This window comes from Microchirus variegatus (assembly GCF_963457635.1).
Source record: "Microchirus variegatus genome assembly, chromosome: 4".
NCBI classification, from domain to species: Eukaryota; Metazoa; Chordata; class Actinopteri; order Pleuronectiformes; family Soleidae; genus Microchirus; species Microchirus variegatus.
This window is the reverse complement of record NC_139805.1, coordinates 1668062-1695559: the sequence shown is the minus strand read 5'-3', so window position 1 is coordinate 1695559 and position 27498 is coordinate 1668062. Positions and strand designations below refer to the sequence as shown.

The 27498-nt window shown below is 41.8% G+C and overlaps 1 protein-coding gene across 2 annotated transcripts in view; it reads left to right on the top strand.

Annotated features, from left to right (window-relative positions):
- Positions 1-2010: 2010 nt before the first annotated feature.
- Positions 2011-27498, top strand: part of celf4 (CUGBP, Elav-like family member 4) — a gene marked incomplete at both ends in the record, with an annotated part of 118033 nt that continues 92545 nt past the window's right edge. The window contains one exon of one of the 2 annotated variants that reach the window (XM_083888372.1): positions 2011-2287. In XM_083888372.1, the coding sequence (XP_083744498.1) occupies positions 2011-2287 (277 nt within the window). The remainder of the gene's footprint in view (positions 2288-27498) is intronic. The other variant, XM_083888371.1, reaches the window with a different exon arrangement.

The following is a 27498-nucleotide window of genomic DNA, read 5'->3' as shown; positions in this document are numbered from 1 at the left end:
CATAAATTAGTTTCTTAGAAATTAGGTCCTGCCTCGTTAGGACCAGGTTTTGACCGCTATGAGGACTACTGGTCCTGACAAGATCTGTGATTATGAATGTCCTGATTAGGTAGCAGATACAAAGTGCATACAAAACATTCTTAGTGAGGACACTCGTAGACATAATGAATTCGCTAGCCACTTACCCTTACCTTAACCATGACAGCTAGATACCTAACACCTAACCCTGAACAAAACTAAACCCTAAACCCAAACACAGATCTAAGCCTCAAAAAAATACCTTTAAAGTTGTTAATGACCACCCAATATCTCCTAACGTTCTCAAGATAGGCTTCCTGGGTTTATGTGTTTGTTCATATAAGCATATACCCACACACACACACACACACACATTTGATAGTTTCATACAATTAATTTACCCTCTACCTCTATACCTTGGTATAGTTTTTTTAAAGTCTATCTCTGCCAAAAGAGAAAATGTTTTGGTTGATGCCTACAGGTAAGATCACATTAACCTAATGAGAGAAATAATGAGTATGTTTTTCCTTTCAAATGAAAATAGTTGTTTGTTTGTTTTTTCACTGCAGTAGGAGATTAATTTATAGAGCTCTGGAGGATTTTCCTAATTCTTTAGTACCTGGAGAAAGCTTAGGTACCACCGACATCGCAATTACGAAGGTTGTCACTCTATTGTCACTTTAGTGTAATCTTTTTCCCCCGCTCTTCCATGTGGCCCCTCTTAACGCCACTCGGCGGTGCTCACAGTCTTCCCCTTTCTGAATATCAAACCATCTAATCCAGAGACATGCCTTTGCAATTTAATTCGCAGATGAAGCTCATAATACACCCTCACCGTGACAAAAAAAAAAAAAAAATACACAACAAAAAACAACTATCTCGATTTAATAGAGATAGTTTTCGCTGCTGTGGCACCGCATTTCAGCACCACGGAGCTGTCCACATCCAGGAGCGACTGCAGCGATTCACTGCCGCTGCTCAGGAAACGACAATAGCGATCTGTGATTTCAGCACAAACCTCCTGACGGCGACAGCCACCGTTTTCAATCGCACCCTCTCTGCAGTGGATTTTACACCGATCGAAACATGTCGCGTGTAAATCGTCATCACCAGCTTTACAGCTTATTGCAATTGATGAGAATCAATCGTGTGTGTGTGTGTGTGTGTGTGGGAGGGTGTGTGTGTATGTGTGTATTATGTGTGTGTGTGTGTGTGTGTGTGCGTGCCATTCAAGGAGTATTGGGTTCTTGACTTAATGCATGTGTAGCTATTTGCTCTGAGTGAGAGCACAAAGGACCGTATTCTCTATATTTCTCTATTTATAGACCCTCTCCCCTTTGGTGGAATGTACCACTCGGTCTTAGCAGAAGAAAATAGGGGAAAGAGAACACGCTTGCCTCGACATACGCCGAGTTTTTAGCGGTCCTCCTTCGTTGAAACCTCCCCACTTTTCTGAAGGAGAATGAACCGGCCCCGTCCGTTTAAACCGAGAAGACACCCATACCGACTCCTCAATGCAAAAAAAAATAAATAAAAGGGTGCCAAGAAGCTGGGACGAGGGAACGTGGGTGTAAATAGACAGTGAACGCTCTTGGTCTCTCTCCCTCTCTTCTCTCTTTCCCTCCCCTTTTCCATCTCTCGTTTTCTCTGTCTCTCTTTTATGAAATCAATGAACGAGTTATTGGGTAGGACATAAATATAAGGAATCAAAGCCTCCACTGGGACCAACGGCTCTGCATGCGCGTTTTTGATACGCGTCCTCGCCAAACGCTACATGTGTTTTCACATCAATGTAAATATTGGCTTTGATAGGACGAGAGCGGAATCAGCTCCGGTACGACTTGGTCTCGGAACCAAATTTTGACCAAGACTTGCACCAGCTTCCTTGATTTATTTATTTTTCTTTTCTTTTTTTTTTAAACAACACACCAATTCTCCATCACCACCATCATCTGCTGCTGTTCTTACCCATCCCAACTCGCCGGTGCGAAGATGGCAACTTTAACAAACGGGCAGGTGGACGCCACGGTGCACGGTGTCGGCGTGGTCTCCGCCAGCATGAACGGGCTCGTGAACGGATTAAGCCACAGTCACAGTCCGGCGGGCTGTCCGGCCACCATCCCCATGAAGGACCACGATGCCATCAAACTCTTCATTGGTCAGATCCCGCGCAACCTGGACGAGAAGGACCTCCGGCCCCTCTTCGAGGAGTTCGGCAAGATCTACGAGCTCACCGTGCTCAAAGACCGATTCACGGGCATGCACAAAGGTGGGTTTTTCTCCGAGTGACACATCTATAGTGTGGTTTTGTCAGTGCTGTCACATATTGGTGAGAGTGAGGACGCATGATTTGATGAGCACGACTGGACGGCTGTGGTAAATGGTGTATGTTTCTGTAGTGTTGGAGCTTGACTGAAAGACCGTAGTTGAAATAGAAATTATACCTGTCCATGGTGCTGAAATTGGGGGAGAAAAACGAATCGGAGAGTCACGATGGTAGGAATTAATCTAGGCTGATATGAGGAGGAGTAATCACTCGTCTATAGTCCAGTCCTGCTGTAAACGTGTTTTCGTGCACTACAGTGCTAAATCCAGACCATTAACACCACGTTTTCACGTTGCAATACAGCGGGGAGGCTGTGTTTGATTGCCCGCAGCTCTGTGCATTCTGTTGCCCGTAACTCTCTCACTGTGTGTGTGTGTGTGTGTGTGTGTGTGTGTGTGGGTGTGCGTGTGTGCGTGGGTGGGTGTGTGCATTTATAATATTATGTGTGTGTGTGGGGGGGGGGGGGCGCGCGTGCACGTTTGTGGCCTGTGAATGAATATATTTATAATCACAACTATGTTTTAATGAAGATTAAAAATTGACCACAAATTATTTATTGTAAAAATTCACATCTGTACAATTTATAACCCAGGTCCATTTATATTTATATAACTATAACACTGACTGACATGCTGCAGATCTCTTTATTACTGTATTGACGCCAGTGGATTATCATCAACTTTGGCATGACTGTAACATGGTCTCTTTCTTATGTGTCAGTATTAATGAGCAGCCTTGCACATCATCGTGCAAAATGAATCTTGGTGCCTTAACCTTATATTTTATTTTACACTCTCAAGGGAAGGGTCATTTTCTGCAAATCACCATCTAATGTGAGGTCACTAATTGATCTGCTGTACCTGCAGGACATCACCCACAGGAACAAAGTACTACATTAAGAATGAATTATCACTTTTTGCACCCGGGCACCCCCCACAACCCCCCTCCCCCAGCAATCCTACACCTCAAGCATCCCCCTCTGCCCCATGTAAACAATGTGTGACATGCACCATGTGTCTGGAAATGATTATGATACACTAGTCAATCCAGCGGGTGGAGAGTGTCTGCAGGCACGGTGCAAACCAAAGAGGGGGTGGGGAAGGAGGTGTGGGTGGGGGTTATCTCTTATTAATAGCCCAGCTGTAGTAGCGACTCCCTGTTGGACAGTTAATCACCAGTAGGCCCAGAACTATATAGGCACGGCTTGCCAGCTGATTCTAAGAACTGTCTCCTCACCACGATATACAGCCCTGTTTCCCGGGCAGGGCCCCCGCTTTCATTAGCAAGCCCCCGCTGCGCTCATATTTTAACTAGCTGGAGGCACTAGCTACTCCCCGCCTCACCGGCTCGCTGGCTCACTGCAAGATGTTTGAAGGCAGCGTTCCCTCCACAGACTCCTAACGCCGTCCTGAAGGTTTCCATAGAAGATTCCCAAATTAGCTGTAAAAGACAACATGTCCCACAAATAACAGGGAAACTGACTGACTGTGTACATTGCCTTTCATACTGGTTTTATTGAAGGCTGCACAGAATTGCATTGAACAGGTAGACTCTTTATCACAGTGAGAGTGTGAGACAAATGTAAACACAGAGTGCTAAAAGAAAAAAAAAATATATATGTGTGTGTGTGTGTGTGTGTGTGTATATATATTTAAAACAGTCTCATTTATGCCCCGGTCTTTTTTTGTTTTTGTTTTTGTCATGGAAAATTCAGGGCATTTAACATCCTAACCAGTGATGAAGAAAAAACATGTCATGTACATACACTGACATGTCACCTTCTCCGTGACAGTACATCATGTTCTGTAATGACTGTGGACGTACAAAGCCTCAGCTTGAGCCAGAGATTGTCGATGCCGTTTCCTTTTCACATTTGTTCCACCTGTGCTTTTTCAAACAGCACAGTCTTGGTAGCTGTCACCACTAACAATGTAACGCCTTATCTCAGGATGCTGTTGTGTTCGTTTAACTTTACCCAAAGAGATGTAGCACTTTTTGCAAAGCAATAGGCTTGACTTTCACGAGATAATACCAAGCTTTTTATTCTGCATCAGGTAATAAAAGGGCCTCTTCCTGTTCGGCTCTACATCAACAAGCCAAATGAAACAACCTTTCCTATGGTAATGCTACCTCTGAAGTAAGAGACGCCTATTATAGCCATTGTCAGCGGTGCCTGTGATACTATTGCCATAACCCTCCCCATAATGACTCCATGTATCACTAGTAATCTAGTCTTTAGGAATATGTCCCCTTGGAATGGAGGGAGCAGGCAGGAGGGGAGCAAGGGACAGGGTTCTGTAGAGGCTCCGAGCGGACGAAGGGACACCAGCGCAAGCCTACACTCTTCCAATGATTTTATTTCGCTCCCCTCTGCGACCAAGCCATGCTAATAGAGGCCATTTATAATGGTCACCGGCTGCTGCTACTGCTATACCAAGCACAACGGGGCTGAGAGGCATAGCACAAAGGAGCCAGCCCTTTCTCTTCTCCCTGGCAATGAAGCATGGGAGGTGGGGATCTATTGAAGAGGCGAAGGTGCAGATATGATTTCTAGCACTATTCATCAGTCTGATTTCACGTAATAACCACTGGGGCAATTGTGCAGTGATGATATGGGGAAGCCATTTAATAAATGAAGAGATAATCCATTACTATTTACTGCTGTCACATCTTCAGGTGGTTCCTCGTCAACAGTTTTTCTTCTCCCACAAATGCAAATGCATGTGTCACCAGCTTTGCTTTATTGCTATTGATTCATTTGGTGGTGATTTAATAAGAGTAATATATTTGTCCTTGTCCAAATTGAATAAATTAGCAACAGCTCTCATCATAGGCTGTGTCATTTGAAGGAGCTACAAAGACAAGGAGTTGTTCAAAGTCAGAGCAGGTGTTGAGACTTAGGGTGAATTCCAATTCCTTGCTTAGCCCTCAATCTTAACCCTCAATCTCAAAAATATGCGCTCCCTCTAGTGCAAGTGCTGTCCCGATTCTCAGAAAAATTAAGTTGAGGGGCAAATTTAAGGGCTGTATCGCCCTCAATATTGAGATTTTCCAAGACCACCCTTGGGAGCAAGGGCTACCCAGAATGCATTGCGTGTTTTTACATAACAAAGATGGTGCAGAAAGCAGCGAAACGAGTATGCTACAAATGAAGTATTTTCTTTGTTAATAGAGATATAAAAATGATGAAAACCATTGTATTATCTTAGTTAAGGCCCATATTATGGATTATTGACGTCATTGTCGCGTAACATTTATTTTAATTTTACGATCTTTAATCAATAGCCGGCCGGTGCGGACACGCGATCGTTTACTATCCTTTACTTTTCAATAAGCCGTGGTGTGTGGTAACTGTCAGCTGAATATGTCCGTGGTTGTGGTATTTGTATGAGTATCATCTTATAACTAACTGACAACCTAATAACTTGACTGACAAACCGATCGTAATAAGTAATCGTGACGTAAATGTGTTCTTCTTCTTTTTTGGAGTTGACAGACTGGACGCAGCTTTTGCGTTATTCTGCCCCCTACAGTCTGAAGACGTATCTGCATTTAAGGGGTGTCCCATTTCTAAGTGACAAAATAACCCTCAACACTTGGTTTTGAGGGCCAGTTAAAATTAAGGGTTGAGCTTGAGGGTTAAGATTGAGGGTGTTGAAGTACGCCGAGGGTTAAGCTAGAGATTGGAATTGGCCCTTAATTTAGTGATGTGGGCTATAAAGTTAATTTTTATTCAGCGAGTGATGTAAACAAAGTAGGCTTATTTTGGTTTGTTTTATTCTAGATCACCAGTTTGTTGGGATAAACACTTCTTGCCTCCACCTTCCCCTGCACTGCCACTGTATACACACAAAGGCTCCCTCCGTCAGGCCCGATGGTGTTGCTTGACGGAGCCTTTTTCAGATGAGAATAAATTGTTTTTGCTCAAACAGACCAAACAGGCAGAATAACTCAACAACAACATAAGAAAAATCCCCAAAGGTTATGTACTGTAGACACCACCAGCCGACTCTATGAAAAGGACTGATGATACCTAGCTGTTAAACCAATTCATAATTTCCCATCAATACTTGAGAAAATGGCTATATATGATCACATGAGGTTTAATATGTTTGAAACCGCAGTGTAATGACCAATAGTAATCTTGTTTAAATTTACCCCTACTGCAGATGGCTCGTGCCACAGATGGCGGCTATAATCTCTGCAGGTCATAAAGGGAGTTATGGTTCCTGCTGAATTCCTTTGGTTTGTGATATTTCAGCTTTTATAACTGAATATGTCAGGTGATGTTTCAGATCAGGTCCCATAGACCAAGAAGTCACGATGCCACAAAACATGAAAAACACTGTTTGATTCCAGGTAATTAGATGTCAGCTTGACATTTGATAAGTAATGTATTAAAAAACAAACAAAAAAAAAAAAACAAGAAAATGACAAGGATAAAACCAAATTTGGTTTCAAACAAGGACAAAAAGAAGCAAGGGTGTGTTGTTTTTGTATTTCTTTTTTCTTTTTTTCATCCTGCAGGTCTGTGTTAATGCAGCATGCGTTCCGGCCGAAGAATTTCACTCCAGTTGCATCATCCTCTCCTTCGGATCTTTCTCTCTCCTCCTCTCACATTTGGTTTAGTGTGCGTGTGTGTGTGTGTGTGTGTGTGTGTGTGTGCGTGCATGCGTGCGTGTGTGTGTGTGTGTGTGTGTTTCCAATCATCTCAGCTCAGCATGCACACTCAGGCCCCACATTGTGTCCAGTTCCTATGAAGAGACACATCGCAATCGATTTTTGAGTGTTTTGTCAGAGAGAACGGCAACATTTGTCACAGAGGGGGTCGTTTCTTAAAGTACACTCCACAAAGCGCCACACAGCACCCACCACCCTCGTCCTGGCAGAGCCCAGAACTGCCAAGCAACAAGAGGGAAATGAAAGGCGGAGCCAGTGCAGGAAGTACAGTGAGCCTAATTTGTCAGGAGGACCGTTGTCAAGGCTGCACTGATTCTGTTGTCCATTATTATTGGACGGGACTGTCAGATAGGGGCCGGCTGATGGCCAAGCAGGAAGCCAGTTAGTCACAGTGAGAGATGACCGCACCAAGTCAAAGAAGGGAGTGTTGGCGGGAACTCTCGTAAGGATTAGCATGCTAACAGCAGGTGGAGTTGTGACGCCTGACAGCTAGGTGGAGTCCTCTGGCTCCTCTGACCTCAGTGGTTTTCTCATTAAAGCCACTGCCCTTTACATAGATCAAGAGAATAAGGTAATGTAAATTGATAGCTGGACTTTATCTTACCACATTCCCTACAGACTGATGAAAGAGTTTGGTGCACACATACATTGTGCGCATACCAACTGTGCACATGCAAAATCTCTATTGATTTAACTCAAAACGACAGGTGTACAGTCATTTGGGCTTGCCGTGCACCATTAGCTTCACAGAAAAGTTTTTTGTCTGAGTAGTTTTAGGAGTGCACGCACATAATAGGCTACAGGAAAACTGTCTGGTCAGCATACAGTATATCTTGAAGTATAATGGTTCCACATGGCAATGTCATGGCTTGCAGTGCTGATCTGTTGAGAAGCACAACACTGATGATTTGTGATTATCATTACGGGTCAGAGAGGCTGTTGATGTCAGCAATTTTCTCACAAGACAGTGAGACACACAGAAAGTCCACTTTCAAATGCTTATTTTAAAGTTAGACCAAACAGCTTCTGCTGGATTCCAATTTTCTAGCGTGTTCATTGTCTTGGTGTACCACTCTCTCTCCGAGGGTGCTCCTTGGAGAGGTAAATATGTTCAGTTTTCAAGACTCTTGCGTCAGCTAAGCGTTAGTGTGCTATTGTGGTAAATATTTAAAACGTTGATGCTTTGGGCCTCTTCCATCCTTTATCCAGATTTAATACCACTTCCACACCCCATGCTTCAAACAGTGGTGGCTGAGATCGTCAAGATGGTTAATGCAATAGATTTGAAATGTTAGCAAGTCTTGCATGTTATTGTGGCGGTTTTTTTTTCTTAAGATGGAGTCTATATACATATATATGCATATATATCTATATACATTAAGTATTTTTAACTACATGTCATTGCTGGCTCTCTTATGAAATGCTTTATGTTACATTTAGTTTGATTAGTGAAACATTCTGCTGCAGCGTGCGTGTGTGAACTTGGAAAGTGGTGTTTTGCCTTCTTGGATTAGAGATGCTCACTCCTTTTATCATGCTTTTGCACAGTCAGGAGGCATTATGTTAAATGTGACAATTATAATATCCACACTCAATATCTCTGTGTGTACAGTGTATGTGGCATATAGTGTACAATTTATCTGTATATTGGTTGTGTGTCTACATCCACATGTGCATGCATTTTGGATATGCGTGTAAGTTGTGCTGCACTGTACCATATGCATATAAATATCAGCAGTTTATCTTGGTAACCTTTAATAATTTAATAGTAAGACTTTTTGTATTTCATATTTTTGACTCCAACCCTAAGTATATGCACATCATTTGCAGTCAGACTGCAGCTTATTTCTGAAAGAGAAGCATGACACAGCAGCAATATAACAAGAGGAACCAAACTGTGTTAGTTAATTGGGTCAGTGACCCATTAATATAATAAAATCAAGCAAGCATTGATGTTTTTGTTTTTTTTCCTGGAAATTCAAATTTTAAATTATATTTGTAACATTGTTACCTCTGCCAATGAGGTTATGTTTCCCCCTGCATTTGGCTGTTTCTGTCAAATAAAAAAAAGAAACAGATTGTGATGAAATTGTTTGGGTTGTAGGTCATGACATGAGGAAGAAAGTATTAGATTTCGGTGATCTATCTGGAAACTAAAAAAAAAGCAAATCATTGTCAACATTATTTTTTTATTTTTTTTTTACCAAATAGTTTCATCAAACAATATCAGTTATACTAAACAAATTGTTCATCTTTTGAGATATAGGTTTCAAAAACAGTTCAATTGATGTTCATTTTCAACCAAAGATGCTACATGTAACGCAAAGTGACGTATCTGGGTCTGCCTGCTGGGAAACTATAAAGCAAGCTGTGTACTATTTGTCCCAAGGCACGCCAAAGACTGCTGAGCCTGTGTGACTTGTCAGGGCCAGAGACATACAGTATTGAGCCCTCCCTCATATGCATACATACAGTCTCCTATTCAGTGCAGTGAGTGCCCAGTTTGAGTGTCTCTGGTTCAATTTGCCTTTCTTCCTTCATGACTATTTCATGTCAGGGCAATTAAAAATGCACTATTGACATCTAAAAGGAGGACAGAAAAAGTTGTGCATGGCCAAGTTTGATTCAGGAGCATTAATATGTCAAGCAGGTTAATGTAATCCAAGTTGCTCTGGTGAATGGCGGAAGCAATAACCAGAGGTTTGTCGATGAGGTTTGACAAGTTTTGACTCCTGGAGTCAGCTCTGTGGGTTGTAAAATAAATATGTCACTTTGTAATGCTTTCAAATTATTTTTAAGTAATGCACAGCTCTGAATGCTGTATAAGGCATCACATCTGCTTAACATTCATATTTCAAACTTTGCATTTGTGTCTGCACACCAGCTGTGTCCATAGTGTTCTAATTTGATTCCCCCCAAACTGTGTAGGTCAGTGAATTTTGCTGTCAGATATTACCATTCAAATAATTCAGTGCTCACACTGAGAGAAAGTAGAAGAAGGCTTTATCGTATCCTGCTTGTTGGAGAGCAGATAGACCAAAACATAACGCTGCAGAGGGAGATGGTGCAAGAGTGCGTAAAACGACAAGGAGCTCAGAGAGAAAGAGTGAGCGGGAGAGAGATAGGGAGAATTAGAGAGATGTTGAAAACATGGGTGATGTAAGAGAATGCGTGAAAAGAGGCAAGGGAGATCCATGGAAGAGAGATCGGTGTGTGTGTGTGGGGGGGGGGGGGGGGGGGGGTTACACAAAGACAGACAGAGAATATCAAGAGGCAGAGCAGTATAAAAGAAAGAGCGCGGAGATTGTCAAGACAGGTGCAGACGGAAAAATGGAGGCGCAGAGTGAGCAAGAGGAAGGGAAAAATATTTTTTTTTAAACCTGAGAAGCAGGAAAGGAAAACGACAGACTGAGCGAAAAAAGTAGAAAGAGTGAGGGAGTCCCAGAGACAGATGTCGCCCTCGCTGGCCCTCAGCAGATTGATAGCTACTGGCCCAGTTCCATGCCAGGCTCTGACCCCTCTGTCCTCTGCTGTAATTTATAGGCTGCGTTTTGCCAGATTTAAGCACTACTCTGTGGCCATCATGGCTCGAGAAGGAGAATGACCTTCCTAGGATTGGAGCAAAATGAGACCACTGCAGCTCCAAGTCATACTGAGGGTAAATAAGCAAGAGCCCTCCCTGTTAAAAGGATCCGATGACATGTAAACAGGACAGGTTTTGATATTTGTCAATTAGTTGTGTGCAGGTTTTTATTTCTGCATATGTTGACTCCTGCAGTGTGTTCGTAATACTACACATACATATACAATACTTGCATAGGAAGCAGCTGATGCAATACATTTCAGGTTACTAAGACTACTGACACTCAGTTCATGGACTCGCACATTAGTTTGTGTTACTCATGCTAAATGTCTGTTGGTATCATTGTCACATAGTCTATGTTCTGATTATCAGCCACATTGCTCAAATCCAATTCAACTCTTCAGATCTTCAGATTCATTACAGGTCAGATTTGAAGGTTCACAATCGTAACTACCAATGTCCTGCATTTGTAGTGACTGAACATCACTTTCACATAATATGTTGTGTTGTTGAAGTGTCAACAACCCCCCTCTAAAAAAAAAAAAAAACAACTGTCATATTTGTGAGAGCACACAATGAGATGGGACATTATGGAACAACCTCCCAAAAGACCCGAGGGGCATCAGAGACAGGGCATATGAGTATTTAAATAATAATAATTATGACTTAGATTTTTGACTTGGTTTTTAACTGAAATTTATTAATTAATTAATACAGTTTTCATAAGCCCATTTTAAGCAGCATCAGTTTACCCTTTTTTTGTTTTACTAGCGTTATTAGATAAATACTGTATACAGTATTACATGTATGGTCTCTGTTTTGTTTATGTTTTGCTGTTGGGATGATCGATATGTATAACCCATCCATCCATATAAGTCACCTAAACCTGGTAATCTGAATTTATAACCCAATACCCATATTCAATACTACTTTTAATTGGTTAAAATCAAGCAGTGTTGTCATGTGATGCACCACACACTTGGAACTACTGCAGTAACATTCATGAAAATCCAGACTACAGAAACTTTCAAATGTCAAGTTCTTCTCAATCAAAATCAGATAAGAAAATGACATGGAATCAAATCCAATGTATTTAAAAACAACAAAGTTGACCAACACGCTGTGAGAAGCAAAAACAGAAATTGTGTTTTAAGACAGACTTAATAATGATCAAAACTCTGCTGGATTTATTTGGCAGTTTTAACCAGAAAGAGTAGAAAAACAAAACTCTGGCTGTGAACTTCCATACAATGAAAAGCTGATTGAAATGTGAACAATGAAAATTGTGGTGGATTTATACAGTGATAGTGTTGTGACGGTCATGAATGATTCGTTCCAAAGAACGAACTGACTGGGATCGCTTCATGAACTGATTCGTTCCTTTCTTAGTTCAGTTGAGCTCAGCAGCTCCTGCTAAGCACTGAACGATTCGGTGAACAAATCTTTTGAACGAATCATTTTAATGAACGGATTCTAGTGATTCAGTACACTCAAATGAGCTGCTGATCCCATCACTACACTGTGATGATTAGTTTTGTAGCGTTGCAGATAATTTGCCAGAAAAATGTGGCTAACAATGTCCATAGTTTAATTAACCACCTTATGGACATAATGTTAACCTATGGAAGAGCTACATTTAATCAGGTGAACCTAATCTATAACCACAGCGAGCTTTTTTCCTCCAACTTGGGAAAAAAATGGGAATGTATTGTGGTTATAAAACTGAACTTTAATGTGACATTGACTAAACTGCTAATTCGCTGTGGTGAGATCATATTAGCTTTGATAAAATATTTTGATTATTTCCATTTAATACATTGCACAGTGTTATTTTATGCTCTGAAAATGCATGTTATAAATTTGATAATAAAATAAATGTGTAAATAGTGTTATTGCAAGAAGTTTTTTTTTTTTTTTTTTCCCATATTCTATTGACTACTGCCAGCACCTTTTTTTGTGTCTTTTTAGCTATACTTCACTCAGAGGACCATTCAAGTTGCTTATTGCATTATTAGTGGCTGCCTTCATAAATCAGGCTCTAATTTTGCACAGACTGCAGGTACACATTTAATGAAAAGGGCCCACCACACCTCTGCACCATGGATTCTTGCAAAGTAAATTTGGCCCTTAGTGAAACTGGAACGTGCCCTTTGGTAGACTAACTCTGCCGGTGTGCCGGTGGCCTCAGCTGGGCCATTCAAAGTGCTTCCTCGCTGCACAAATCAGCCCAGGGAATGATCTGGACAGAAAGCCTTCAGCAAATTATTACAGATTTGCAATTTAATGGCTTCTGAGGTCTCTCCCAGCCGCATGCAGGTTCCAATGAGACAGAGCCTATTAGTTTGCTCTTTTAATCACAGAACAGGAGATGGGAATCCTGGCCAAACCTATACACCCCCCTTCACTTTGGTGAGGACTGATTTCATGGGGTGTATAGATACAGACACAAGGGTCTGTGTGCACACATGAACGAGTGCGTGAGCATTGGCTTTTTGATAAGCTTAGATGTGTGCGTGTGTGTGTGGACAAAGTGAATGAGAAAACTACAAATTTCCTCCTTGGATCATTCATCAACCATGGGGACACAGTGGGCAGCAGCAATTCATTTGGCTTGTGCTCTACTGAAAGCCAACATAACTTCATTTCACAAATATTACATTAAATAAAAAGTTTACATTTAAGTTAAAACTGAATATCCACATGCATATTCCTTTTTTGAAAGTAGGCAGCAAAGAAGCAACGTGGCACAAGTCATTAATTTTAATAACTTAACTCAATGTTCTATTTAAAAACTCCGTTAACTGAGCTGCCATAGACTTTTTGAGCAGTAAACAAAAACTCTCTGGCTCAAGCATGTATATAAATGTATTTATATGCATTCTACAAATGTGCTTTTTCCTTGGAGCTGAGCTCCTACGTTTTGTCCATTATGGATTCATACTGCAAAACTTTTAAACAGGCAGAAAGAATGTATTTAATGGCAAACTTGGTGCTGCTATTTGCAGACAGACAAATGCCAGACATCTGACAGGGAGTTTAAGCAAATCTTTTCCCATAGCTATATTTGCCCTGATTCATGTGCCATCAATGCAAAATATAAAAACTATCACTCCACTCTGCCTTTATATGTCCCAATTTGTCCATGAGGAAGCCAAGCTTTCAAAATGAGTTGGATAAAAGTGACTGCCAAGGGGGGATGAATATATATAATTATCTGTGGCTGGAGCGCCAACAAGGGGACTTTGAAAATCAACTTAATGCACCACAGGCTTCATTAGTCTGAAAACAACAAAATGTCGCCTTCACTCTCAGGCAAGAAGACACAGGTATCTCCAAAGCTATTAAAAACATGAATGCATGCAGCTTTGTGTAGCCCAACCGCTATCTGTTGAGGATTAGGAGCTACTTAACATGCTAATGTTAATATGCTAATGTGTCAATGTAGTTATAGTGAATTATCAGGTGATTTAAAAAAATGACTGGTTGCTGTTTTGTTGGTCTGACATTAGGAAGGACGGATTACTGTTTACTCTGCACATGGAAATCCATGAATGTCTTTCATCTGTCCTTCCTGTGGCGACCACTGGTCCATGTTAGCTTTGCAAACATCTTAATTGTGTTAAATGAAAAAAAAAATGTGTGGGTGTGGGCGGGGGGGTGGGGGGGTGGGGTGGGAGGTGCATTAAAAGCCATTAATGTGTGTTGTGTGAGGATCTGCTTTTCCTGGGATGGTGCTTTTGTTCACTTTGACAAAGCAGATGAGAGTTTCACCTTGAAACTCAATGCACACCAGAGACGTTGTCATTGTGTCTACCTAACATGCCGTTTTCACTGTCTTATACTGTCAGACGTACGTAGCTCGTCTTTGCATTTCTTATTGTGATTGCCTCTCTCTCCTTTCTACATCCTCTCTTTGTATGTCTCTCCTATTTTCTGTCTCTCCTTTATCCCTTTGTAGCATTGCTTCTCTGCATTACGTTCTCTCTCTCTCTCTCTCTCTCTCTCTCTCTCTCTCGCTCTCTCTCTCTTGGTGTCTGTCTAAGCGTCAGATAAGCTCACTTGGGGAGACTTTAGAGGACTCTCCATCTGTGTATAAATAGCTCTGGATGAATTATTGAGGGACCTGGGGTTGCTAATAATCCCGTAGGACCCATCTGACAATGACACAGAAGATGGAGGGAAAACAATTACGCAGGCTTTCTCCTTCAGAAGATTGGGAATGGATGGAGGAGGAGGGTGGGGTGGGGTGGTGCGCTCGGTGGCCTCTGGGAGCCTCCTCGTGGGGCCCAACATCTTGGCTAATAAACCCAATTAAGTCTCCGGAATCAATTGGAGACCCGGGGGCGTCCTCTCTCTTCCTTCCCCCGGACAGCAACAACATGCAACAACAGGAAGTGTAATGATTCATGTTCCCCCTTCTGAGTTCGGATCGTCCTCTCATCTCTCCATCTTGCAGGTTGGCAAGGTGGACGGGACAGGACAGGATGTCCGCAGAGGCAGGATAATAGGGCAGGGAGAGGAAAAGAAGACGAGAGGAGAGGAGAGTGGAGTCGAGAGGAGAGGTGCACAGAGGAATATTAATGGGAGTGTTTATCCTGTAAGTGTTTTTACCAGGGGGACGAGACACGGGACCACTCCCATGACAGAAGTAAAGCACTTTGTCTCCTTCATGATACATGACTTGTCTACAGACATATTTGTGAATAATTGGATATGCTTGGACCTTGCCTGACACTCTAGCTATCTATGGAGATAGACAACTAGTTGTTAATTTAATTTATCAATTTCAGGGCGAATACATTCTCTTAACTAATCTGCTGTTTTCATCTGCTGCCAGTTTCTTGTGAAGCTTTACTTAATCTGCTATCTCTGCAATGTCAAGTTTTGTTTTTACTGACACATAAAAACCCTTATTGTTCTTTTTTTGCCGAGGTATAGTGACTCACCTACTATTCCAGTCCCGTGCATAACAATCCAGCATGCCGCTTTTCCGCCCACAACCTCGACCTGAGCAGCCAAATGTATGCTTCACTGCCTACAGTATATAAGTTCAATCACTTTCTGTATTTGCACGGAACATATAATAAGTCTTGACGTACAGGAATGTCCAATGTGGATGTAATTCCTATACTATGTTGATACATAGACCTTTACTGTAAAGCTCTTGATGTATGTGAGACCGAACCAAATCAACTGAAAACATTCAACCTTAAAGTGCTGTGCAGTTTGGTCTTCAGAAAAGGCATTTGTTTCTGAGGTTTTTCCACTTAAGAGGTTCCAACTACGCAGACTGCTGTAATTTGGGCATGAAAGTGCTCCCAAACCACATTTAATAATTCAAATCTTGAAAAGACAAATTTGGTCTCTGAAACATTTCCAGACAAAATGGTTGAGGTAAGATGAGAGTGAGGTGAGGTGGCCTGGCTGACAAATGGGTACAGCTGTAGACACTGTGTGTCTGTGTGTTTACCGCTGGGAGAACTTTTTTTCAAGTGTGTGTATACGTGTGTGTGTGAGCTCAAGCACAATGTGTGTTAACTGTTATGGACTTGGAAAGTGTTGTTTAACAAAGGTGTTTTACTTTGTAGGATGAAAACTCATTCCAGTTTATGTGGACAAGTGTGTATGTTAGAGTGTGTTTTCTATCACGACCTTCGAGGAAACCATGGGTGTTGGTGGGTGAGGTGTGTGTGTGTGTGTGTTGGTGGGACACTGTCTTAATGATGGATTTTCTACTCCATTGATTCAGTGGCTCTGCTCTCTAGTAAATCCTTCACATGCAACACATTAAAGCTAGCCCATTTTCCTCTCCAATCGATTAGCACAGCTTAGAGACGGCCACTCTGGAAGCAGGACGAGAGATGGGACTTGTTATCTTCAGGGACTCTCTCTCACACACACTCACGTACAGTCTGCTTTTCATGACTTCAGAGGACATTACATGGACTTTTTTTTTTTTTTTTTGAATAATCCATCAGTGATAGCAATCATGTTTTCTTACTTTATGTTTTTCAGTTATGGACTTGTATTTTTGTCCAGGAGCACACATGACATAGGCCTACCTCTCTGGATTACTACATGCTTTTCAAATTAATGTTGCCAATATTCAAAATATTCTAGTCCATATTTGTAGGCATTTTGGCTTCTCTTTCTAATCTTCTAAAGTTATCATTGACTAGAGACAGGCGTGTTCAGGATATATAAACCGGTTGGTGTAGTGGTTAGCACTCTCGCCTTTGCAGCAAGAAGGCCCGAGTTCCTGGGTTTAAACCCTGGTTGGAACAACTTCGAGCCCCAGTTGGAACAAGGGCCTTTCTGCAAGGAGTTTGCATGTTCTCCCCGTGTGTGCGTGGGTTTTCTCCGGGTTCTCCGGCTTCCTCCCACAGTTCGAAAAAACATGCAATGTATGTATGAATGATAGTGGTGGTCGGAGGGGCCGTTTGGCGCACATTGGCAGCCACGCTTCCGTCAGCTGTGGCTACACGTAGCTCAGCACCACCAGTGAGAATGTGTTTATTAATAATGGCCAATTTGTAAAGCGCTTTGAGTATCTAGAAAAAATGTCATGAATAATAATAATAATAATATAATCAGTATTTTTTTGTTTTGTTTTTTAAAATATTCTGATCATTTGTTTTATGCTTTGTTGTCTTTATTTCCACAGTAGTCACCCACACATTGCTTGCGCTTTATTCAAGTTACTTTTCACTGCATTGCTTAAAGAACAGTTCAAACCCTGGGTGCGCGCTAATTTGGCAAGGTGATGTAACAATTGTGCAGGGAAAAGGCCAACTATGAGGATTTATTTGACATCTCCCAGCCAGTCCAAACACAGCATTCACCCAACATACAAGATAATAACGTCATACTGTCATCTCAAGGAGTTTAGTTAACTGCTAGCAGACATAATGTACATGTTATGTGCTAATAAAAAAAGTAACAGTTTTGGAATTTGTATCCATCATCTCTGGTTATTGACTTTTGGATTACTTTTCGGGATTTACAGCTGCCAATTAAAGACTTTAAGATGATACAGGGAGAAAGTTGGCATGTTCCTGGAGCTCTTGGCCACATCCACTAAAATAGCCACAATCCTCTGTCTGTTTCTTTCCTTGGTGAGTAATGATCTGAAAGGTCAGCAAAGGTGAAGAGAATATGAGTGACTGCAGCAGACTTTATTGAATTGCGATTCCTCACAGCACAAAACGATTTACCACATTCAGTGCATTATATTTTAAAAAGCACAAATGTCTCTCCGGTGGTGTAGACATGTTCAACGTGTAGGGAAAAATATTTACAGGATCTAAAGCAGCATTTTGAGCAACAATCAACTTTCATTAGCAGTAATTAAAATAGCTCTTGTTGAGTGTTCCTTGCCACATTAGTACAAGGACAAGTGTATCTTAAATCCGAAACTCTGTTCATACAGCACATTGGTATTCATTTTTGCACTTAGCAGTACTTGATTTCACTGTATGAGTAAAAGACCAAGGTTTTATGTTATTTTTCTGAAAACAATAAGTCAAGAATTTTCATCTTTACTCTGACCCATTTCAAGATTGAATGAAGTGTTATCTAAGCCTCATAGCATTCACAGAAATCCAATTAGAACATTCCTGTCTTAAGGTCAATATTTTAAAAAGGTGAGAAAAAAACCTTCTTCTGTTTATTGACCAAATGCTGTCCTTGTTCAACCCTTTCAGGCCGAGATAAGTGTTAAAAGAACCGAGGCACTGGGAGAAGTGGAGATTTCTATTGACTGACTGAAATTTTACAGCCTCAAACAAAGTTGCATGCCAGACTTTTTCAAGGCAGTGTTCCAGGGCTATGCAGCATGGAGTTACAGCAGCACTGTGGATAAAGATCTTTAATGCCATTGACTCTTTTTTAGGCTCTCTTACCAAGATGTTCAGAAATATTTAAATGATCGCTGGGACCGGGAATTTCTGCCTGTCTGTGGCTGAAAATAAAAGGATAGAGAGAGGAGGGGCAGCCTGTACAGTCACTGAATTAATAGGCACTAGATAATTAGATAAGTTGATGCAAAAACACTCTCCCAAAGGTTTGGGTGGCATCGGGCAATACACACTGGTAAAAATCATTCATGTGTTCACATAATATTGAATAGTTATGATTTTAGTAGAAACATAATTAGTTTCAGAGGACAAGTGTACAACTGGAGCAGCCCCATATAGAGATGTATCTCCCACTGAGGTCACAGAGATCGTGATTTCTGGGAATAAATGAGTTTTAATAACTTCAGGATGGTTTTACACACAAATTAAATTACACGTTGAGACAATATCTTTAAAGTTGACAGTCTTCAGGCATGACAATAATGGGTGATCGCGGGGTTTTTTGGTTGATGGAACAATCAACTATGTATATGACATGCAACATTCCCACCAGCAGCTATAAATGTTTTTATATGTCTCACCTGACTAAATGTGAAAGGTCCAAATCCATGGAAATCCATTCCCCTTAAGTGCTATGTAGTAATTTAGACTATTTCCACTTAATAATTTTGGTGTTAAGACATAGTGACTGCTTGATGTTTACTCTGCTGCTTTCATCAGCATTATTCAACCATGGAGATAGAGAGGCTTCCACTAATCAGAAGGTCAGTTGATCCCCAGTCTGTGTTTCAAATTAGCTGTGGGGCAAGATAATGAACCCCAAATTGCCACTGATCTATCCTCATTATAAAAGTGTATGGGTGATAGAAAACAGTGACAAAAAAGCTGTTCCATTAATGTGTATATGAACTGGTGAATGTGACTCTCAGTGCTTTGAGTGATTGTAAAGACTAGAGAAGCCCCACATAACTACAGGTACCATGTCTCAGCAGTAGGGCTCAAAATGTAGGCAGGCATCTCATCAGCACCTATTTAGTAGTGCCCCATAGAAGGGCACATGTAATGTTTCCTACCAATCCATATGACAGCATCAGCAGCAACAGCATCTTGGAGATGCAAGTCTACAGTATATGAAGTGCACCGCTCTCTCTTCAGATAGTGACCCCCTACTAAGGTGGAGAAACACAGTGTGCACCAAATACCTGCTAATAACCAATCTCTAGCCGTGTTTCCACTGAGTGGAACAGTTCAGTTTTCTATTAAGATTAGTACCAAAATAACTGGCCCCAACCGTTCCATTTTTGGTCCCCTCCCCATGGAGTACCACAGTGAAATGGTACAGTCCAGGTGGAGCCCTCCACCCATGACAGTGATAGGGCGACAAAAAAACCCACAGTCTGTTTTCATATAAAGCTTGAAGTCTTATTGAGACACTGACACAAACTGTCCTGTGTTGCGTTCAATGTCATCGCACTCGTACAACATCATGGCCATATACCATACTGACACTGCCATCGGCCTGACCCAGTGCTTTACCCTTCCAGACTATGCCGTACTGTACTAAAACAAACCATACTATGATAAACCAGCCATCCAGTTGATGTTTCTGGCAAATAATGTCAGAAATTAAGTTGGGCAGTTGCATGTTTATATTTTAGCTGTTGGAGCTCCTCCTGTTGTCAGCGATTTCCCATTCAAGGAGTGTTTATTCCACCTACTCTACTGAGTTCTGTATGTTTTGAATACTCTTAATACCAGTAGCACTGTTCATAAAGTAAAAAATAATGAAAATCGAGACGTTTGTGGTGTAATAGGGGCTGCTAGCTTTGAGCTACGTATGGCAAACAGACAAGGTAGGCAACAAGCTTGAGCATAGTACATTTATTGCTCTTAAAAATCCTATATAAGTAGGAACAACAATGGTTTAGTTGAGTGGACCACGAAGTGGACACAAACATGACAAGTGGAAGATAATGTTATCTGACATTTGATGCATGAGGTATCTGCTCTATAATATGTTAAGCATATTAACTTAAAACTGATTAGATTTTTGTTTTGAAAAATAACAATTAAAGGGTGTGACTTTAGGAGAAGCTATAAAATCTTGGCTAATGTCCTAATGTAAATGAAAAACACCAATCACCCTTGGCATTAAAACTACCCTCTTGGTTTTAATGTCATGGCTGACTGGTGAAGATGCTAACACACCGTCTCTCACACTTTCTCTCTCTTTCAGTCTCTCTCTCTCTCACACACACACACACATACAAATGTGACAGTCAACAAACGTTCAATTTATCATCATTGTTACAAGTCAGATGCTGGCAGCAGCTCGCGTATCTGACTAAGACCCGTATTGGCCCAGGAGAGAGAGAGATAAGCTGTTTGTTTCTGTTGTCAATGCTGCCAATTTGGTTTCCCATCACTTCAAATTCAAATCAACAGCAGTGCAGGGGGATCTGTGAAAAAAAAAGGGAGGGGGGGGGGGCAAAAAGAAAGAGGAAGGGGGGCGCTGCAGAAGGTAAAGCAACACAGTGAGGAATGCTCAGTAAGACAGGGAGAGGGAGAGAAAGTAGATAAGATCACTGAGCTTCTGTGAACACCATCCCCCTGTGTCCTACACTCACTTCTTATCTCAACTGCTGCAGACACCATAAAGGGACACACACCAACCAAGACAGAGAGAAACAGGAAAAGAGTGAGGGACAGAGAGGGAAGTGGGTATATGAGGAAGAAAAAGTAAGGAGATTAAAGAAAGCAGCAAGGGAAAGGTGGATACTCTGAACACCTAATGGTGGACAAAGAAGAAAGACAAGCTTTGGTGGTGAAATTGCCACCAGCCTTCAGTAAATGACTGCTGTAGAAATTTGACCTTATTAACTATGTGAAACCTTTACTATGACGTGTATCTGTATCTGGATTCGAAGAATTCATGCTTCATACTGATGTCCACATTCCGTTTTATTTGCTTCCGAAGAGTCGTGGAACACCGTGAAAACTATAAACATCAAACATGTTTCAATAACATTTCAATATTTCATGCAACACATCTGTCTTCACAGAGAAAATACAAATTGTATTTACTGTGTACACCCCGGAAACCAGCAGTAGATCATTTGGGCGAGCATAAAAGTTCCTCCATCTTGCTCGCATTCGTCTCTCGACTCCCTCGTTTTTACGCACACCGCTTCCGGATCATATATCTCACTGGTAGTTACCGCTGACTTCCGGTCTCGCCATGGAAACCCATTAACAAAGTGAAACAGATTATTTCATGGTGATCCGGTGATTTGGTGTGAGGGGCTCCAGACTTGTGGGATCATTAATATTATCAACAGTGAGTAGGCGGTTATTTACGATGGACATTGCTTCATAAAGGAATGTTCTTAATGAAGCATCAACCAACCTTCCAGCACTGTGGGCAAGAACTGAGCTCAGCGAACTTCTCACTGTCCTGATTTGGCGATTCCACAATCCTGCAGTATGACTCGAGTGAGGTGTGTTCATCATGAAGTCACATTGTCGATCTGCCAGGAAGGCAGCCAGTTTTTCCTTACCATGTTCTTTCAGAGCCCTTGCCATTTTATTTTTTGCTCCGAAAAAAGTTAGTGCCCTGATCTGATCTAATATGTCTCACAGCTCCATGGATAGCAATTAAGCATCTTAGGGCGTTGATGAAGGCATCGGTCGTCAGATCTTCCAACATCTCTATGTGAACTGCCCTGGAGCAAAGACATGTGAAAAGAAGGCCATACCGTTTCTGTTCTTTGCGTCCCTGCTTGGTGTGGAAAGGACCAAAGCAGTCCATACCGCAGTAAGTAAACGGTGATGAGGGATCAAAACGATCGCTGGGTAAATACGCCATCCGTTGTTCCTCTGTTGGTGCACAAGCTCTTCTGCATCGTACGCACTGCCTGATGTATTGCGCTACGGCTTTACTTCCACCAACAATCCAGAATCCATTAGCTCTCAACTCGTTAAGCATTTGACCCCTGCCTGAGGTTTGTGACAGCACCACCTTTAGGGACGATTACTAGGTGTCTCAATTCAAGGGGCTCAGATGCCTTTCTCCGTCTTCCTCCTACTCTCATTTTCTCCACATTACACATGACTGCAATGAGATACTTACGGGGGGGCACATTACAGCTGTAAGACCATTTGTAAGGTCAGGTCCTGTTAACAGATGGTCATTTAGGGAGGTGCCCTCGTACTTTGTGGAGCAGTCGAAAACCACCCTAATCTTGTCTGGTTTTCTGGGATGATATACCCTTTGATGTGGGATATACCAGACCTTTCCTGTGTCTTGTTGGATGCTTACTTTTTCCGCATTACCATCCTTTAAAATACCATCCATGAACCACAAGAGCTTGGGATCTCTGTCCAGCTTCCTTTTGAGGTGTTTCAACCTGGCCAAAACCATATTCTTGTTGTCTGGGCGGTGAGGGCATGCTCTGAAAGGAAGAGGCATCTCAAGGTGACCAAGCTCATTTTGCTGGATTCCTCTGGATAGATCCCACCTTCACCTTCATTCACACAGCATGACAGTGAGAATGTACGTTTATTTACGTTATGTTTCTTCAGCAGCACTTTCTGTTGATGGTTTTGCTGGGGAGCGATTTTCATGCAGTGTAGTTGGATGACTCCTTTGACATATGCCACACATTGCTCTGTTCCTACAGTCCTTAGAATTGTGACCTATTCTCAGACATGCAAAACACAGCTTATTCTCCTGTGTACATTTTTTCTTCTCCTCTATAGACAAGTTCCATTAGTCTTTTGCATTTGTGTATGTTGCGGTTGTGTATGTTCTCCACAGCAAATACACTTGCCTGTATTCGGCCTTTCAACTTCTATCCACTTGATTTCATCAAGGTCTGCTTTGGCTGCTGAGTCAGATGGAACTGGTGCGTTCATCTCAGTGGCAAAAAAATTGCTTTTGGGCGCTTCAACTCTCTGGCTGGTGTCTCTGCTGCGTACCTTAAAGCATATAAGGATGACACTGGATTGCATGCTATGCATGCCTCTTTAGAGACTAATGAAGCAAACTCATGAGATCTTGGATTATCCTTGCCTTGGGTCAGCTGCTCTGTGACGTGACGGTTCCACCTCGACGTCACCCATTCTGGGTGCATCTTCTGGTTCTCCTCACAGTCATTAAGAACCTTGTTGTGATTCAACTTTGTAATTGGTGAGAAAATATAAGTATGAATGATTAATTAAGGTTATTAATTAATTCTATTACTAATTTTCTTAAGAATATCAAAAACGGGGCACCACTCCACTCAAGGCTAGGAGAATGACAGAAGGACTGTCACTTAACGACCTTAAAGTGTCTCTCGACTATCAGTCATCACCAATTAATAATAAGTATATTAATATTAATTAGGATGAAATTTAAGAAGGGAAGATGTGAGGTCGTACACTGGCTCCTTTTGAATTACCCTTGTCACAAACAAGCAAGCACAAAAGACAGAAACAGTACTTTAGGATGAAGGTTAACATTTATTAAAGTATTTAAATAGATTAATAACAACAAAACAAACATCAATCCTCTAATCTAAATAACTACTGATAAAACTGTTCAAATGTGCAGGAAAGGGGCATGGATATGAGTGCAGAAGTGTGTGTGTGTGTGTGTGTGTGTGTGTGTGTTTGTTTGTGTGTGTGTGTGTGTGTGTGTGTGTGTGTGTGTGTGTGTGTGTGTGTGTGTGTGTGTGTGTGTGTGTGTGTGTGTGTGTGTGTGTGTGTGTGTGTAAAGAAAAGGGGGGCGTGTCACTATTTGGCAGAAAAACCAAAAATGGGGCAGGAATAGACAAGGGAAGAATCTTCAAAGCTCGGCCAGCAAGAATGTAGATTTTCAGGGTGTTGATTCTCCCCTAAAACACATATGTTTGCTCACGCTGACAAGTAAGGTTGAAGAGACTGGGGAGGAGTCTGTCTGTGAACTCTAAAGCTTCCCCTGGGGGGTACAACCCCCCAAGAATTCCCACCAATGGGCAAACGGCTGCCTGCCGTTGCCGTCATATGCCGCAATGGCTTGTGGGGAATGAGTCCATCACAGACTGGACCCCCTGGTGGGATGGAATCTTCCTATGTCTTCACCATGCGGTTTCTGGGCTTTATGACCCGAAACTTTTCACCAGGCCTGAGTTCAGGCTTTATGACTTCCCAGTAGGCCGCAACAGATAACAATGGCTAGGCCCAACAACCTGTAAACCTCCTTAGGCTTGGCGTTATTACATGTCTGGAGGAAGTCGCTGAATTCTCTCAGCTTGATATACTCCTTTCCACCAATCTTTGGCCATTTATTCAGCTTCTCCCTGAAAGCTTGTTGAACTACAAAGGAATTACCATATCTTGCATTCAGCCTATCCCATGCTTGTTGATAGGCTTCTTAATCTTTCCTGTAGAAGTTGCCTTCAAGAGAAACCTCTGCCTCCCCTGCTACATATTTCTGCAGGTAGAACAGACTATCTAAAGGATTAGAGCAGGGGTCCCCAAACGTTTTCCTGTGAGGGCCACATAACTTTTCCATTCTCTGATGGGGGCCGGAGTCAGTTTGTAAAAAGTGTGACGATCACATGGGTTTTCAAAAAGTCCACGCTAACTCCCCAAATAAAAATTAGCAGTTGCCTTGCATTCTGAATCAATTTTTTGATTACCTTTACCTAACCTTTTCGCCATTTCTGTTCAGGGGCTAGCAAGGATTTGCGTGGCCAGAAAAAAAATCATAATGGTCCCTGGTATTGTTCAGGGGGCCGGGCCAAACATGGAGGCGGGCCGTAGTTTGGGGACCACTGGATTAGAGCATCGTCTCTCTATAAGAGCGTTAAAGCTTGTGCTCCATTCTGCAAACTTCAAGGTATCACCTGAGAATACAGTAGGTTCTGGGGTTGGAAGACGGGTGAGAGCTCGTCACTCTTGTAAGGTCTGGAGCAAGGATATCTCATTTTGCACAGCTTGCTGTTTTTGTCTTGGAATATAGTGAGCAAGTGGACTTGCGTCATTCACTTCGCTGTGTACAGCACTACAAGACCCATCCTTTTGTTTTGCCTCTTCAACATTTAGCTTTGCCTGAATGATATCAATGTCTCGCTGATTTTCAAGTTTCTTCAAGTGCTGACGTTGAGCTTCAATGGCAACTTCCATATTCATTTCAGCTTTCTTTGCAGCCAACTGCGCAGCCGTTTCTGCCCTCTTAGCTGAGATGCTAGATGACTCTGAGAGGTGATCAGAATGATGGCAACTTGGTACAGTAACTCTGGAGGCTGTGGACCCATATATTGTATACCCTAGCATAATTGTTTTCGAGAAGTATGCGCAGCATTGACTTCTCTGTCACAGCATCAAATTCCTCTCCCTCTTCAGTTAGACGCACTCTCATTAGATAAATCAAGTCTACTGTCACAGCCGTGCATGCATCAATTTTCCTCCGTATCTCTTGAATTGGTACCATATGGAGTCTAATGCCGTCATACAGCGCATTCAACTCAGAATCCAGCCCTTCAGTGTCATCCATCATATTGTACAATTCTCCCACAGAGCACACTTGTTTTAATCTGTTTCGAACATCTCTTACGTTACTTTTCCATTTTTCATAAGTTGCCTTAAACTTCTTCTCTCTTTGAACTGATTCTTGCTCTTTCAGTTCTTTCATTTTATGTGTTAATTTTTATTTTCACGAGATGATTTTCTGATTTTCGTTCCTGATTTCTCAGACAGCAAACCTTTTTCTTCATCTCTCCCCTCTACCTCTTGCCCCTCTAACATGACATCAGACTGTTTGTCACCGCTTAAAGACATTGAGGTTTAAGGAATTATAATAACAAGTCAAGGTAAGAAAGTTAAGGCACAGCAACAATGAAGATAATAGTGTCAGCCCTTTAAAATATGAATTGAATTCACCTTTCAGCTCTCAAACAAGAAACACAATAGCTGTTGTCATCAGAACGTTAGAACATTCGATGGATTAAAAAAAATAAATAAAATTAAATGAATAATCCCTTTCATTTCCTGTTTGTTATCAATAGTGTTTAGTTCGATCCATCAACTATCTGAGGCATAATCAATGCTGCCATAAACAGTGCCGCCTGAGGACTCACGTTTAGCCTGAAGCTGCGTCAGGGAGTGTCTGCTGATACCTGCTGGCTTGTTGCGGTGCAGGCACGTAGCACGAAGCCGAATCTCCACAGCTGCAGGATGAGGAGCAACGATGCACGGCGGAGCCTGTAGCCTGTGAAGGCGCATTGCACACCGAAGCACTGCCGACGCTGTACTGGAAGCCTCGGGGTGGATTAGGTCCCGTTTTCACTGTATCTGCCATGGATTCGAAGAATTCACGCTTTGTACTGATGTCCACATTCCGTTTTATTTGCTTCCGAAGAGTCGTGGAACACCGTGAAAACTATACACATCAAACATGTTTCAATAACGTTTCAATATTTCATACAACACATCTGTTTTCACAGAAACAATACAAATTGTATTTACCGTGTACACACCGTAAACCAGCGGTAGATAATCTGGGCGAGCATAAAAGCTCCTCCGTCTTGCTCGCATTCGTCTCTCGTTTCCCTCGTTTTTTACGCACACTGCTTCCGGATCATATAACTCACCGCTAGATACCGCTGGCTTCCGGTGTCGCCATGGAAACGATTTCTCTAGCGTCTGCTACAATATGTCTTTGCTCGATTGTTAGCTATGTACATGGGCCCTAACTTACATGAAGTGCAAGGTGGTGTTGAGTAGTTTCACACCAACATACTCCCATTTTGCGTTTTCTCCTATCTGAGCAACCATGGGTAGGGGGTGTGATGAGGGTAATTTCTACTATGAAGTAAAATTTTAAGTAGAAGGTCATTACATAAAAACTAGTAACCGTTTGTTTTAAGATTATTGTTGATCAGGGTACATGATACATTTTTAAAACGTGAAAAATTGCTGAAGCTCAAAAAAACACTCCTGCCTATACATACTTTAAATTGTACTGCTTCTGTAATCAAAATAACATAGTAGTGATCTGCTTACTTGATGAA